Source organism: Solanum pennellii, chromosome 5, assembly GCF_001406875.1.
Source record: "Solanum pennellii chromosome 5, SPENNV200".
NCBI classification, from domain to species: domain Eukaryota; kingdom Viridiplantae; phylum Streptophyta; class Magnoliopsida; order Solanales; family Solanaceae; genus Solanum; species Solanum pennellii.
In genome coordinates this window covers 11800343-11814953 of record NC_028641.1, presented here as the reverse complement: position 1 = coordinate 11814953, position 14611 = coordinate 11800343, and the positions used below count along the sequence as shown (strand labels likewise).

The 14611-nt window shown below is 35.5% G+C and overlaps 2 protein-coding genes across 5 annotated transcripts in view; one reads left to right on the top strand and one right to left on the bottom strand.

Moving 5' to 3' along the window:
* Nucleotides 1–3144: 3144 nt before the first annotated feature.
* Nucleotides 3145–8232, top strand: LOC107020845 (squamosa promoter-binding-like protein 12). Of its 4 annotated transcripts, none has more exons than XM_015221359.2 (6): nucleotides 3145–3270; nucleotides 4263–4439; nucleotides 5065–5809; nucleotides 5951–6087; nucleotides 6468–6731; nucleotides 7632–8232. In XM_015221359.2, the coding sequence occupies exons 3-6, from the start codon at nucleotides 5142–5144 to the stop codon at nucleotides 7952–7954; spliced, it is 1392 nt and encodes a 463-aa protein (XP_015076845.1). In that variant the 5' UTR covers nucleotides 3145–3270; nucleotides 4263–4439; nucleotides 5065–5141; the 3' UTR covers nucleotides 7955–8232. The 4 variants fall into 4 exon arrangements, with proteins under 4 accessions (XP_015076845.1, XP_015076848.1, XP_015076849.1 ...); XM_015221361.2 differs by having other exon boundaries at nucleotides 3260–3392; XM_015221362.2 differs by lacking the exon at nucleotides 4263–4439.
* A 2296-nt stretch (nucleotides 8233–10528) lies between these two features.
* LOC107020864 (ranBP2-type zinc finger protein At1g67325) overlaps nucleotides 10529–14611 on the bottom strand; it is a 4869-nt gene continuing 786 nt past the window's right edge. Inside the window, exons 2-10 of the mRNA XM_015221384.1 lie at nucleotides 14474–14519; nucleotides 14188–14303; nucleotides 12629–12896; nucleotides 12315–12385; nucleotides 11981–12026; nucleotides 11773–11882; nucleotides 11439–11463; nucleotides 11213–11364; nucleotides 10529–10905 (exon numbers count right to left, since the gene is read on the bottom strand). Coding sequence (XP_015076870.1) covers nucleotides 10903–10905; nucleotides 11213–11364; nucleotides 11439–11463; nucleotides 11773–11882; nucleotides 11981–12026; nucleotides 12315–12385; nucleotides 12629–12896; nucleotides 14188–14303; nucleotides 14474–14519 — 837 coding nt within the window. The 3' untranslated portion in view covers nucleotides 10529–10902. The remainder of the gene's footprint in view (nucleotides 10906–11212; nucleotides 11365–11438; nucleotides 11464–11772; nucleotides 11883–11980; nucleotides 12027–12314; nucleotides 12386–12628; nucleotides 12897–14187; nucleotides 14304–14473; nucleotides 14520–14611) is intronic.

Here is a 14611-nt window from a genome sequence, read left to right as displayed (position 1 = left end):
TATAAAATTGCAAGGTCAACTAGATCTAGCTATGGAGCTTGAAATTTCTTCCCATGTCATTGTCCAAAATAAGTTATTTTCCTCTTCAATTCATAAATATAGAACAATAATGTATGTACACTCATTCTTTTCACCTTCCTCCAGCAAGGAGAATCATGTAACATTTTTCTCCTTCACCATTATAGCTGAGCTTACCTTCAAGATTTAGAAAACACTGATTTCAAGATTTAAGTTTTCGTTCAAAGATTTATTTTATTTATTTTTTAAAAAATACATCACATGATACATAACATTGTTAAAATTATCAGGGTGGCAAAACAAGTAGTCTTGAAAAGATCAATTCTTGGATCACTATGACTTGCATTACTTGCTAAAAACAATGTAAAAGAAGAAGAAGAAGAAATGTTGATATTTAATTGAAGAGTAGACATATTGTTGGTTATGTTTGGAATTGAGAATTTTAACCTAATTAAAAAAATAGGTTAAAAGAAGTGGGGTCTACTGTAACAAATAGAAAAATAAAATTAAATAAAGTGGGCCCACTCAGCGCGTGTATACAAACATAAATGTATATCTAGGTATGACAAAAAGATAAGCGTTTAAGGGTTATAAATATCGAAAATAAAAAGCTCATGGGATAATAGAAACCCCGTAAAATTTAGGTGTGTTGAGAATTGACTGATAGATTGAGGGGTCATTCATAAACATAACTTTATACAAGAAAAACTATATAAAATTCTAATATTTAATAATACCCAAGTAGAATTGATGAATTTAGAAACCTAAAAAACCATTAAATATTGACTTTACTCACAAGCATATAAATATACATAAGGAATTCCAACGCTTAACAATATCATAATAGAATATTAGAATCAAAACCCTATAATTTTGATTTTAATAAAAAAAACACCCTAATTTTTTGAACTAATTATCAGAAACCCTAATACACATGCATAAGTTGAACAAGTTCACAATAATACATTCAATAAGTAAAATTTCTAGTTGAAACTATCATATTACTGATCGGAAGCTCAATAGGTAACTATGGAGAAATCCTAGTAGAAAAATATGGCGAAATTCTAAACGGAAAATACGACAATATAAATAAAGAAAAATAAAGAAAACAAACAATAGCACATTATAAGAGTGATTATCACTTAGTAAGAATTTCAGACAAGATCAAAACAAAATCGACCAAAAGCTTCACGAAATTGAGCAATTCGCGTCTAAGAACTACAACTAACCCAGATCGAGCAAGAGTTTTACGAAAAATCTTTGTCAATTACACTTCTTAGTGAGCCAAAAGGTTTAAAATATGTCATTTACTGTGTGGATTGCACTTCTTAGAGAGAAGATGTGAGAAGATTAATGAAGTTTTACACTCCCTCGACTTATTGAGAATATTTACTAATAGTTATGTATTTATCCATCCAGACATCCACATCAGCTATTTTTTCAACATGTTATGCGCGTGTAAACACGATTGACGGAGGTAGACAATACAGATTTACTCAATTAACGAATAAACAAGTTCATGGATATTTAAAATAAGTTAAAGTTTAAATATACACAACATAAAAAACTTCAAATTTCGGAGAGTAATGATCATTTTTGCCTTTTTTAAAAAAATAAATAATTAGAAATTAGGGCTAAAGTTTGCAAATTAAAATTGATTGGTCAAAACTCAAAATGTATAACTAATATAACTTAAAAATAAAAATACTATTTTAAATTTATTTATTATAACTGGTCTAAGTGGGGATGTAGAATCTCGTTCATCAGCGTGCAGAAGGTGGCAGGTGCGTTGGTTAAGCCGAAGGGCATCATCAACCACTCATATGCTCCGTACCTAGTTACGCAGGTTGTCTTTGGCTCATCCCCCTCTGCGATGCGCACTTGGTAGTAGCCTTTCCGAAGATCCATCTTGGTAAAGTACTTGGCCTGTCCAAGACGATCAAATAAATCTGCAATCAGCGCGATCGGATATTTGTTCTTAATTGTAACCTTATTGAGCGCCCTGTAATCAATGCACAAGCGCATCGACCCGTCTTTCTTCTTCTGGAGCAGTACTGGCGCGCCATAAGGTGCCTTGGATGGACGGATGTGACCGGCTTCGAGGAGCTCCTTCAACTGTTTCCTTAGCTCCTCTAACTTGGGTGGAGCCATGCGGTAAGGTGCATGCGCAGGTGGCTTGGCTCCAGCCTCTAACTCTATCGCGTGGTCTACCTCGCGCCTTGGAGGTAACGTCTTTGGCAGCTCCTTTGGCATCACGTCCTTTTTTCCTCAAGGACAGTTTCTATGATCGGTGGCAAGGATTCCGTAGCACCATGGTCTTTACCCGAACTTGCAATGGTGGCTAAGAAAGTCGCTGCTCCTTTCTTTAGTCCCTTCACAATCTGCATGGCCGATAAGTGGGCATGTCCATCTTTCTTTGGCACTTTAACAAGAGGCACCATGCATGATCCTTCCCGTTCCATCACCATGAGTTGTTGAAGGTAGGGATCAATTATAGCGTGGCAACGCTGAAAGAATTCTTGCCCAAGAATGATATCGAATATGTCCAAAGGAGCGACGGTAAAATTCGTTTTACCTTGCCATTTCCCCAATGTGATGCTGACTCCATGAGCGATTCCACATACGGGAGTTGGTGGAGCGTTGACCGTCTTATAACTTTTGTTCTTCAATACACCACAAAATATGACCCTTACACCAAATATCAAAACGAAGAATCAATATTCTAAAAAAATCCAACCAAAATACTAAAAAACTAAATTAATCCAATTTTTCGATATTTATATCCACCACATCTAACACAAACCTAAATCCATCTCACGAAAGATGAAGAAAAGTATTCCATTAAAAAACAAAAAAAAGGGGGTGGGGGGATAGTGATTAGTGGGTAGGGGAAGAAAAGGAAGTGCCAAGAGAAAGGAGCCAAAAGAAAAACACTCTATGCAACAGTGAAAAAATAAAAGCTGTCACTAAATAGGTAAACACTTGGCACCTACAGAAACAATGATCTCGTTGTATTTTCTTCTTTATATCAACAGTGAAAAAAAAAGAGAGTGCTAAAAATGAGGCTTACCATGTAATAGCACACATATTATAAAATCTGTCCGTTAGCACCAGCTCACACACTGTCGTTCTCTCACTGACAGAGTCACTCACCAGTCACCACTCTTCCTCTACTGTATCCCCTCTTTCTTCTTTTTCTTCATTTGGTAAAGTTATAACTCACAAAAACTTGCTCTTCTCAAACAAAAATTGGTGAGATTTTTCTTCTACTCTATATCTTATTTACCAAGTTAATCATTTTTCTTTAACAAACTTTTTTTCTCTCAATCTGAGTTTTGCTTCTTCTCATCGATTCTTGGAGAAATTGATTAATGGTATGGGGATTTCTTGATTTAGAATTAAGTATAATTATTTTTACAACAAGTGGTTTTTTTTTTTTTTTTGCACTTTTGGAGTTAAAGACTTGAGGGAATGGGTTCTTGTTAGCTCAAATCTTCCATATTCGGACACCTTTTTCTTTTCTTGGTTTGTGTTACCTGCTTAGCTTAGCTTAGCTTACTTTATTTATTTCTGTAATTTTTATCCATTTTTGGTGAAACAGATTAAGGGAATATATTGTTATTTGCTGATAACTTGCATAATATGGAAAATCTTTATGGGTTTCAGAGACCCTTTTACTTTCTTTATTTTCTGGGTTTGGAATTAAACTGATGTGAAAGAAGCAAAATTGACCCAATTAGTTTGTAGCTTCGGTTGATGTTAGTTTTTCTTAAAGAGATTGGAGGTAAGTTTGCAGCATTTACGATGCTGACTTCCTAAACGATGAGGTTTACTAACATTTTCTTGGAAAAGAATTCATCCGTAAGTTTAAGTATGGAAAAGTCTGTCTTCTTCTTTTGGTGTGGATTCCAATGAAACCCTAAGATGGGGGACCATAACTTTCCAAACAAGTACCAACTACCCCTCTCTCTACTCTTAAGAAAAAAATGTGTTTTTTTTAATCTTTTTTTCAATCATAGATATATTAGATGAAGAGATAATGGGAAAAGAAAAAAAAACATACAAATTGTGGAGTGTTTCATATCTGTAAAAAGGGTGTCAGTAAATCTGTCACAATCAAAGAAAACAGAATAATTAAACTTGCATATTTATTAGGCTGAGTCGTCGGCAAGCATTTGTTTGTGCCATTTGTGGGGTTAATGAACCATTTAATGTTTGGTTATTTATTTGGTTTCATTGATTAGGTGATGAAACAAGTAGCTGAAAATGAAGTTGTGGAGTTAACAGATGGGAGAAACATTTGTTGTCTTGGACTGGAAGGGATTGAGCTCTGTTTCTGTATTTGAATAGTTATCCTTGTCTCCTTATAGTCTTAATCAGCTTCGTACTAGTTACTGGAATCATACAGCTCTGTCAAAGAGGTGAATCTCATTTTCTACCTTGTCTTGAAATAATTGAAGTTCATCTAGTAGTCGGTAGTTTGTGTGTGAGTTGCTTTAGAGTACGAGACGCAGTAATTACTATACCCTTTTTGTTTCTTTTCATTTCTCTCTTTTAAAAAAAATAAGCTGCTGTTTGTTAGATTATGAGTGGGAACTAGCAGAGGAATAGTTTCACACATACTATTAATTGTGTGTATCATGGTGAATCTCTCTTGATTTCAAGAATTCAAGTAGTATATGTTATGGGGCTTGGATGTTTGACTGGTGATTTGAGGGACAGTACTTTTGTCATAATTTAGTTCATTTTGCTTTGAGCTGTTCAAGTAGTAGTGGAAAAGAAGTTGGATTAGGAGAGATACTAAGATCCTGCTAGTGAGAAAGAGAATTAGTGAGCTACAGTTTAGAGGTAGAACAGATTTGTGAATCTACATAATTGATGGGAAGGTCTCCTTTTCTTTTCTTCTTGTCCTGAATTTTTCTACTTGCATTTCTCTTATTGCTTCCCTGTTGTCCGACAAAATGCTTGCTTTGCCTTTTGTGAAATTACGTACTTGTTAAACTAGGAATACATATCAGTTTAACTTTGTGTGTAAATATTTTGCAGATTCAAGTCTTAATTACTCTTTTGCATTCCATGAGTCTGGGAATTTGGTAAAGCCATCTCGTAGTTTCTTTCCCAAGATGGAGTGGAATGTAAAGTGGGACTGGGGAAATCTGGTAATGTTTGGTTCAAAGGCCTCTGAAAGTCCAAAAGAACTACAATTAACAGATTGGGGAGTTGAAGAAGAGGGAGAACTTGATGGGGGATCTTTTAATTTGTCAAGTGGTGGTAGTGGCACGGGTGGCTATGGTTCTGATGTGAAGTGTGGTTCTTCCATCAAAAGCTCAATATCAGCTTCTACTGACTCTTCACCAAAGGAGGGCTTTAAAGTATCCAACTTTGCTTTTGAGACATTTAATGCCTCTCCTGAGGATCCTAGTAAGAAATTGGAATCCTCCAAAGCCGAGGTCTCTAGAAATTCACCACCCATGGAGGCTTCAGTAGGCTCTGTTGAACCAGTGATAGGTCTAAAAATTGGTAAGCGGACATGTGAAACCTTTGGTGGTGGAAGCAGTGCTAAGGTTTCATCCTTCCCCCCGAACCCCACATCATCTGCTGCTGCAACAAAGAAAGCAAAATCATCTACTCAGAATGCACCAATTCCTCACTGTCAGGTTGAAGGTTGCAACCTTGATCTTTCTTCAGCTAAAGAATATTATCGTAAGCATAGAGTTTGTGACAGTCATTCCAAAAGCCCAAAGGTTATTGTAGCAGGTGTAGCACGCCGCTTTTGTCAACAGTGTAGCAGGTAAGTGTTAAATGAATCTAAGGTTTCTTTATATTAGATCTTTGATGTCCTTAGAATGCACCATCTATCCCTTTAGCAATAACATCTAATACGTAGACTAGTTCATCTCTCATTCTTTCTATTTGTAATCTTTGAATTAAGGTTCCATAGCGTGTCCGAATTTGATGACAAGAAGCGAAGCTGTCGTAGGAGGCTCTCTGATCACAATGCACGGCGCCGCAAACCTCACCAGGAAACTATCCAGTTCAATTCAGCGAGGCTTTCGTCGTTGTTTTATGGTATGTTGTCTTTATTGGGAATTGTCCTTCCCCTTTTTGCAATGTGGCTTTGAGTGCTCAAATGACATGCTTCAGTAATAGTTATTGAGATTTCAGAATAAGTGAACATATTGTCTGACTAATTGACAAATATATATTCCTAATGTTTCTTTGCTGGTGTACGCCAGTTGTGTACTGGCATTAATTTTAATAATCCAGATACATTTAAGATGCAACATCACTATTATCTAAAACAATAACGTGTACATAAAGTTGATAAGAATTAGTTGTGATTGAGCAATTGTTTTCTAGGAAGTGGATTTTTTGTTGGACCATCTGCTTATCCATAAAGACGTCGGTGTGAATTTACTAAGTATCATCTTATGTGGTTTGTGTTACAGATAGCAGGCAACCTATGAATCTTGTGCTCAACGAAGCACAACTCATTCACTCCAGAGCTGCTGCAAACGCTACCTGGGAGAGCACTCAAGACTCTAAGTTCAGTATAACAAGAGAGTTTACTCCAAAGCCTGAAAGAACTGGCAGCACAAATGGGAAGTCACTACTGGAGAGGAACCAGTTTTCACGGGCTGTGGGTGCACACAGTAACGCATCTAGCTTGCTCTTGCCCTCCAAGGGCACCACAGCCGAGGTTTTTAATCGAGGTTTGTTTCACTCTATTGTGAATGCAAAGCTGTTGTTCATTGCAATTTTTTGATTTTCTGTGTCTGTGCAAAGAAGATCTCTACTGTTGCCTGCCTCTATCTGTTTCTTTCTTAAAAGCAGTTATATCAATTTAGTTGCTTACTGGATTAATCAGTAGATACAGACCCCCAAATGCAGCAGTTCTTATTAAAGTATATCTTCCTCCTAATTAGTACTCATCCTTTTCTTTTGATAAGGCTAATTTGTAGTTAACAATAGCTGCATTGTATTTGCATTATAAACTACAGAGTACAATCTTATCTAGAACCCAACAGTAAACGTGCCATAGTCTACTTGTGCCTTTTCTGCATCTGGCCCATGTGTGATGAAGATGCTAGCAAGAATTTTGGTTGAAAACTCTACTTTAACATCTAGGAGACCTTTATTTTTGCTTGATGTTAGATGTTCTGTACTTGTGACTTAGACTTTAGAGGCGTTTTATCCAGGAGTCAATTATGAAATTTTGCAAGTGTGCTATCAAATGAGACTTCAAATTGGTTGAAGCAGAACTAGACTTGCTATACTAACTATGCATTGGGGGGTTGGATAGTATAGCTTAGTTTCTCTTCTTGTTTCATAATTGAATAAAGTGAAAGACTAAGCTGACCACATACAGCCCATATACCTAAATTGAAATACTTCGTTAGATATGGAAGATACAAAAAGTATCATATCCGATATATAACTGATAGTAGTATCAGTAGAATTGAAAAGTTGAAAATGCTATATGTGTCCTAGAATTTTGGGTAGTTGCAAAGCATTGTAGAATACTGAAAAGTTTTGGAAAAGTATGAATTGGAAGTGCAAGATAGTAGAAAAAAGTTTTGTGAAAGTATGTTAGTTTTTCTTTTCTCTATCAGGTGCCAAGGAATCCATGTTCAATATGGTTACAGGACCGGAATTTCCTCGTGCTCTCTCTCTTCTGTCAACTAATTCGTGGGGTTCATCCGAGCCTGAGAGTGTTTCACTCAACCATGCAAATCAGACCAGCATGCCCGAGCAGATGATGCAGGCAATTCCACCGCATATGTCCAGTCAATACTGGCAGGCTGGACAACATTCATCTGATCCTCGTTACCATACATTGGCTGCTGCAAATAGTAACAGTGGTGGTAGCTTTCAGGAAATGGGAGTGTTCAAAGCTCCTTTCGACACCGACTTTTATCTCAATGCATTGAACTGAAGCCAACAACTGATGACTTTTGTGTATTTTCAGGACTTGGTGAGATGAAGCAGAAGGTCTGTTAGTATGATGATGACCTTGAAGCAAATTAGTTCTGGTATATAATATATATATAGGTTGGGCTTTTAAACTATTATGAAAGTCTAATATTATGAATTATGCAGTAAATTTTTTTGTTTGCTTTATTTAAGCAGTGAGACATGAATTCCCAAGAACTGTAATTTCTTGATTCTGCAACTTGGAATATAACTGCACAGTTTATCCTTTTTTGTTTTTAATCAAATGTTTGACTTATTATTTTAAACATTATTTTCTGTTTACATTATTAGTCCACATGCCCTTACGTTAATGTGACTATATTAACTTATGGGATACTTATGTTTTACGTCATTTTATTTCTCCTCTTCATTCTTTCTAAATTTTGCGCACACTGTCATAATTGATAACTAATTAATTAAAAGAAAACCCAAGTATGATTTAAATAATTGATTGTTTTTATATATTTGCTTTCAGAAGTTAGTTACAATTTCATAATTGTAGATCTGCCTTTATTTATGTTTTTTAGAAAATCTTTTTTGCCTCGAGTAAATTTTAGTACTTCACAAAGAATCCTTTTTACTTTTTTTTTTCTTCTTGATATAGGTTAAAAAAATTATTTTTCCCCAATCCAGTAATCTAGAGAACCACAACTTATGAAAGGCAATAGACAGATCTTGGGACTAACAGAAAGTTTTGGGTTGATTGCTTAAATTTAGCTTCTAAAACTAAAAACATGTATATATTAGATTTGATACTTTTGAGTTTTATTCAGCAGATAATATTGTATTAATTTCCTTAATTTGTAGTATGATCGCTTGGAATATTTCCATCTTTGAATGAATGCGAGTAGGGATGTCGGTATTTGGTTCGGGATTATCAAATTCCAAATTTTATAATCTGATAATTGATAGTTAAAAGTAGATATCAAATATCAGAATTTGAAATAGGTAAATTAAATTTCAATTTGATATGATATTCAATAATACCGTATTAAAATTATCGCTGATTATATTACAAGTTAATGCTATTTGTTCAATCATTTCTATTTTTTTCATGTGGAGTCAGGAATAAAAGATCATCAAGAAAATTAAATTGATAAAACCAAAAGAATAGTTTATGTTCATTCTTTAACTTTCTTCTTAAACTTGCACTGATGAGTAATGATACATAATCTACATTAAGTAATAAATAATTCAATATTTGAGAAATATCAAATACCAAACGATACTAAGATTTCATACCAAATCCAAACCCGAATACCATACTTTTAAAAGTTTACCAAATACCCTACTACCGAATACCAAGTTACCAAAAATTTCAATTTGGTAATGTGATTTTCAATATTTTATATTTTTTGTCGAACTGTAAATGTGAGCATATCTAGTGAGATATAGATATTGAGAAGTGTGCTTACATAATTAAGAAAGCTATATTCTAGATCTAAAATTATATGATTGTAAAATATAGTAGATCTAAGATTATGCGATCTTAAAATATAAGAAAATAATTAATCATTCTAGTCTTGATTAAGATTTTATTTTAATTAATTTGAATCTCAATCATCAAATATAGAATATGTGTCACCCTTGAGCTATGCTTTTGTTTTATCATGTAATGATGCCCTTCTTTTATTCAAAAGACCCCACAAAAGAAATGTTTCAAATAGGGGAAGGACAATTACCAATAAATTGGTCATAGATGTGTTGAACCGTTAGAATGAAGAAAAAAAAAATGGCTCCCCATAGATATGACACAAATATGAATGAATAAAATCCTGTAAACTGACTGCCATTTTAAAAAAAAAAAAAAAAAAGCAACGCATAAAAGGAAGAAGTAAGAAAAAGTAATGCCACTCAACTTACGGTCTAATCAAACCAACCATGGTGATGAATCTGTCGCATCCCTTCAAGCAGGAAGGAATAAAGCGACTTCAAAAAAGTTGGTTAAAACTCACAACTTGAGTTGGAAACAAAATTTTCATAATACAGGTACGATAAGCTAATTTAACAAGCACTTCTAATAGCGACACATGATCAAAGGGAGCATAATATAGGTGCATTTGAGTGCCCAAATCCTATTGTTTGATCAAAATGAGTTGATATATCTAGAATAAACAGTTGACCATGACTCTACCCCACTTAACTCAAAATCAATCATTTTATTTCTTCTTTTATAGTTTATTTGTTGTGCTGGGATTATAAATCTATAAGATAAAGATGACCCTCTCACGAATATGTACCTCAAAACAACCCGCACTCGCTTATAATTTCACCCCTATGTGAAACCATAACCTAGGGTCTTTAAATTCTTAAACAGTACATCAATGTGATGTGACAAGCTACATTAGGCGCTCATGAGCAATAAGACTGCTCATATCAAACTTACCTGCAGCAACTCCTAATCAAACAAATCTCTGCCTCATACTGTTTTGGGAGAGAACCAAAAGATCCTACACCAGGGAACTTGATGTGGTGCAACCCAGACATGTTACTTTGACAGTAAAGACACATACTGAATACATTTGAAACAAAGATAAAAGACCAGGATAAACAGGCTGCATTAGGCTTTTTTATATTACCACCCAACACCAATGGATGCCAACAACCCGTCTAACATTTCATGCAAGCAAAATATCAGAAGAAATCCTATTGAATATTGTAACCAAATCAACCTCAATAGCATCTAGCCAGAATGAGCTGGTAGACACCTGATGTAACTCGACAAGTATCCATAAGGACCAGAAAATACCAATTTCAGTTTAAGTACAACTTTGACACCACATTAAGAAGGCACAGTAACTTGACAACCGCTGCAACAGGAAGATGACATGACTGACTTTCAGACACCCACACTGAGCAATGCTGGACGACAACTCTGGACCTTCTCAACCCTTAAACAAGCCCTAGTACTCACTGGAACAGTAGACAACTTTGAATTAATAGATGCCGGATAAAATTGATGCAAACAATCACAAAAAGAAAAGGATAAAGTAAACAAGAAGAACAAGTAACATATGAAATACCCAAACAGGAAAAAAGAGAGAAAAACTAGACAAGATAGTACCCTTTGGGTGCTAGAAGGTATAATTCCAACACAGAATTTCATACTAAGAAAGTTTCTTATGCATGAACTGTGCAATAAATACATAGATGACTGGCAAGCTATTGACAACTTTACGCACCAAATCATCATACAAATCAAACTTGTCACACAACAGACCTGATCATTCTCATCAGCTGATTGTGAAGGAGACTTCTTGGCTTCAGATGGTTTCTCCGCACCACAATTCTGTCTGTTACACTTGGTCCGAAAAGGATAGTTTATGTTGTTGCACTTCTCACATTTCCAGCTTCCATCTGGCGTATCTGGTTCTGATAAAAGGAAGTTGTTAGAATGTTAATGATAATTAGTAAAAGGCAGCAGCATGCTAGAGACTGAAACTTACTAGTATTCTTCACCGGTTTGGGAACCTGCTTAAATACAAATACATCAAGAAATCAGAATGTAGTTTCAAAACAACTTCGACATTTTTAAAAAGTAGGAAGACAATGAAGAGGCCAACTTGAATTTCAAAATCAAATCTAATGTAAACTTAGCACATACAGAGACTCTTAATAGCAAATCTTTTTTAAAAAAATGAGACACTCCCGACATTTTAAATCCAAGATAAACTGAGCTTCATTCAAAATAGTTAAGAGAGTTGGTGCTGGATATTAAAAAGGAAACAAATCATCTATTATTATTAAGTGTAAATCCTGGAATGTGTCAGCAAGTCAAACCTGAGAACCAGGCTTTGGAGTGTTGCACTTCCTCATGTTACAAACTGTTCTAAACGAAAAGTTGACATTTCCACACTTGGGACACGTCCAGTCATTATCACGTGTTCCATCTGGGAAATTTATAGAAAAGAAGGTAATAAGTACAGATGCCATGAAATTAATTCAGAATACACAAATAGAATATATATATATACTGCAGAACTCTCACCTTTCTTTTGAGAATTATCATCAGGATAAAATCCTGGCCTCGGTGCCTGCAATAAGAATTAAAATTACCCAAGTACTTCGTGACTGAGCAGAAAACCATTATTCATAGTGTGATAAGCATGTCTGCAAGGGTGATCACATCTATCTTTATTGAGAGAGATTTAAAAAGTGAGTCTATTGAGTCAAAGATGCTGGGGAAGGGAGAAATTTTAGGTGGTGTTTAAAGAAACACAAAGTAGCCAGTTAAAATGTAAAAAACTAAAACTTAATGCCGACTGTCTAGAATACTAAAACAAGACAATTATGTCCAAGGAAAAGCTGAAACTTAACCCTACCATGGCAGCAGGGGCCATTGGCAATGCTACACCATATCGGTCCATAAGTGGTGGCACACCATACATCCCACCTGTAAGCCAGAAAGGTACAGTCACAACATCATTATGGAACAACTGAAACTATATTTGACTGAATAGTGCTGTTTGGACGAGTGACATTAACACAAAATAGGAATGGACAAAATGAACACTATATTATGCAAATATGTTAATGACCTGGAAACTGCACTACATTACCAAAATATAAACATGCAAGCAGCAGCATTCTTCATTTTTTTAAAAACTTAAAATTGGTTGAGATTAAGAATACATACCATTTCCCATCCCACCAGTGTAAGGAGGTGGAGCGGAGAGATGTACAGGGCGGTATGGGCTCCCCCCAGAAAGGCGGCTCCCAAAATTGTAATGATAAGCAGAACCTCCAGCAAAGGGAACGTCATAGGCTGGCATGGATGGTCCATTGAACAAAGAACCACCATATGGTGCTACACCCATATACATTGAAGAGGGAGCACCAGACCCAACATATGCAGCTGAGGGTGAATAGCTCTGTGGAGCATGCATGGGCCTAACTGCAGATTTCTACAAAAGCAGAGCGCTATTAGCAAGAGAAAATAAATCAAGGCTACGGGATACCAGTAAAAGGATAGAAGATTTGCAGATTTGTCAAAATCTCGTAGCACTATAATTTCAAGACAATTGATGGGCAATGAGCACACACGATACAGTCAGACTAGAAAGTTAAACTGTCAACGAGATCATACTAGAGGAATATTTCACCTAATTAAGATTTAAGGACACAAACACCATATAAATATGTTCGGTCAACATGAGTTGAGGAATATATCCTCTTAGATATTATGATTGTGTGGTCATGTAAAACTTCAAATTCTATCTCCATCCTCGACACCACTTTTATTCATTACATCATATTCTATCCATCCAAAATAAAACTATTCCAGGATAACCCGAGATACATCTTAAAATTATACTCCAGCACTCCGTAAGACCGTAACTGCATGCATAATTAAAGTTGAAACACCTCTACTTAATGTCAACAACTGAAGAAAGTGACAACAATAGTTTCACATGTTCAATCACATAGCAATTCTAGCATGATTCTTATAAGCTAATATTTATACTAAGAGGTAGGTGTCAAATGTGAGGGTTGGAATGGTTCAAGCAAAAGTTGGGCCCATGATAACTTGGGCTGGGAAATATGACTTTTAACTGAGCCTGCCCAACTCTTTGGAGAAAGTAACAATCCTTTTAAACCAAGCCTACAGTGAATTTCACTCATTTCTGACGTTTTTTCTTGATACTTGTTAGAAAAAAGGATTTTCATCTTGCTGAGGGTAGATGTCAAATGTGAGGGTTGGAACGGTTCAAGCAAAAGTTGGGCCCATGATAACTTGGGCTGGGAAATATGACTTTTAACTGAGCCTGCCCAACTCTTTGGAGAAGTAAAAATCCTTTTAAACCAAGCCTACAGTGAATTTCACTCATTTCTGACGTTGTTTCTTGATACTTGTTAGAAAAAAGGATTTTCATCATTCATCAGCAAGAGAAAAATCAAATTCAATAAATCCAACGTCTTGAGCACAGTTTAACGGAAAGCATAAGGAGAGGCACAAACTTCATAATACTATTATGGGCACTGCCAAACCCTGTCCTATATTCCACAATGCTATAAATATAAAACCATCTTTCAAAAGAAATCAGATAACTGATGTCTGTACATACACAAACAAGCTTTGCACAACAATTGACTACATGGGTGGAGGCTAAATTACAGAAACAAACAGCACAAGTTACTAACAAAAGGTAACTGTATACACATCAAACTAAATTAAGAAAGTAGTTGATATCTTACTGAGTTGTGATCTGCAGGCCTGGACTGAGTACAGTTGCGCATATTGCACGTAGTTCTGAAGGAGAAGTTGACATTCCCACAGCTAGGGCAAGTCCAGTCATCTTCCCTACGGCCACCTACAATGTCAACAAATTAGAAGCTTTTAACAGAAAAGAAGAAAAACCCAGGAACCCTCTCCATTGAGTACATAAAACAGACAAAAACAGAATGCAACAAAGAAGTACAGACTATAAGAACATTAAAGATCCCATATTGTTCCCTCCTCTTCAGGAACCAGCATACATACCATCAGTTCGGGCACGTTTGGCAGCAGAAGAATTTCTGTTATCAACCTGAAAACATTCAAACAGCATATCAATACACGCCTTAAAGCCTATTATAAGTCAATGACTAAACTACTCATATATTCAAACTAATCCGGGGG

Excerpts from the sequence above, each read along its gene's own strand:
- LOC107020845 (XM_015221362.2), top strand. The coding sequence starts at position 5,142 with ATGGAGTGGAATGTAAAGTGGGACTGGGGAAATCTGGTAATGTTTGGT. Across the intron at positions 6,088-6,467 it reads GCTTTCGTCGTTGTTTTATG|ATAGCAGGCAACCTATGAAT; the intron begins GTATGTTGTCTT and ends TTTGTGTTACAG. Across the intron at positions 6,732-7,631 it reads AGCCGAGGTTTTTAATCGAG|GTGCCAAGGAATCCATGTTC; the intron begins GTTTGTTTCACT and ends TTTCTCTATCAG.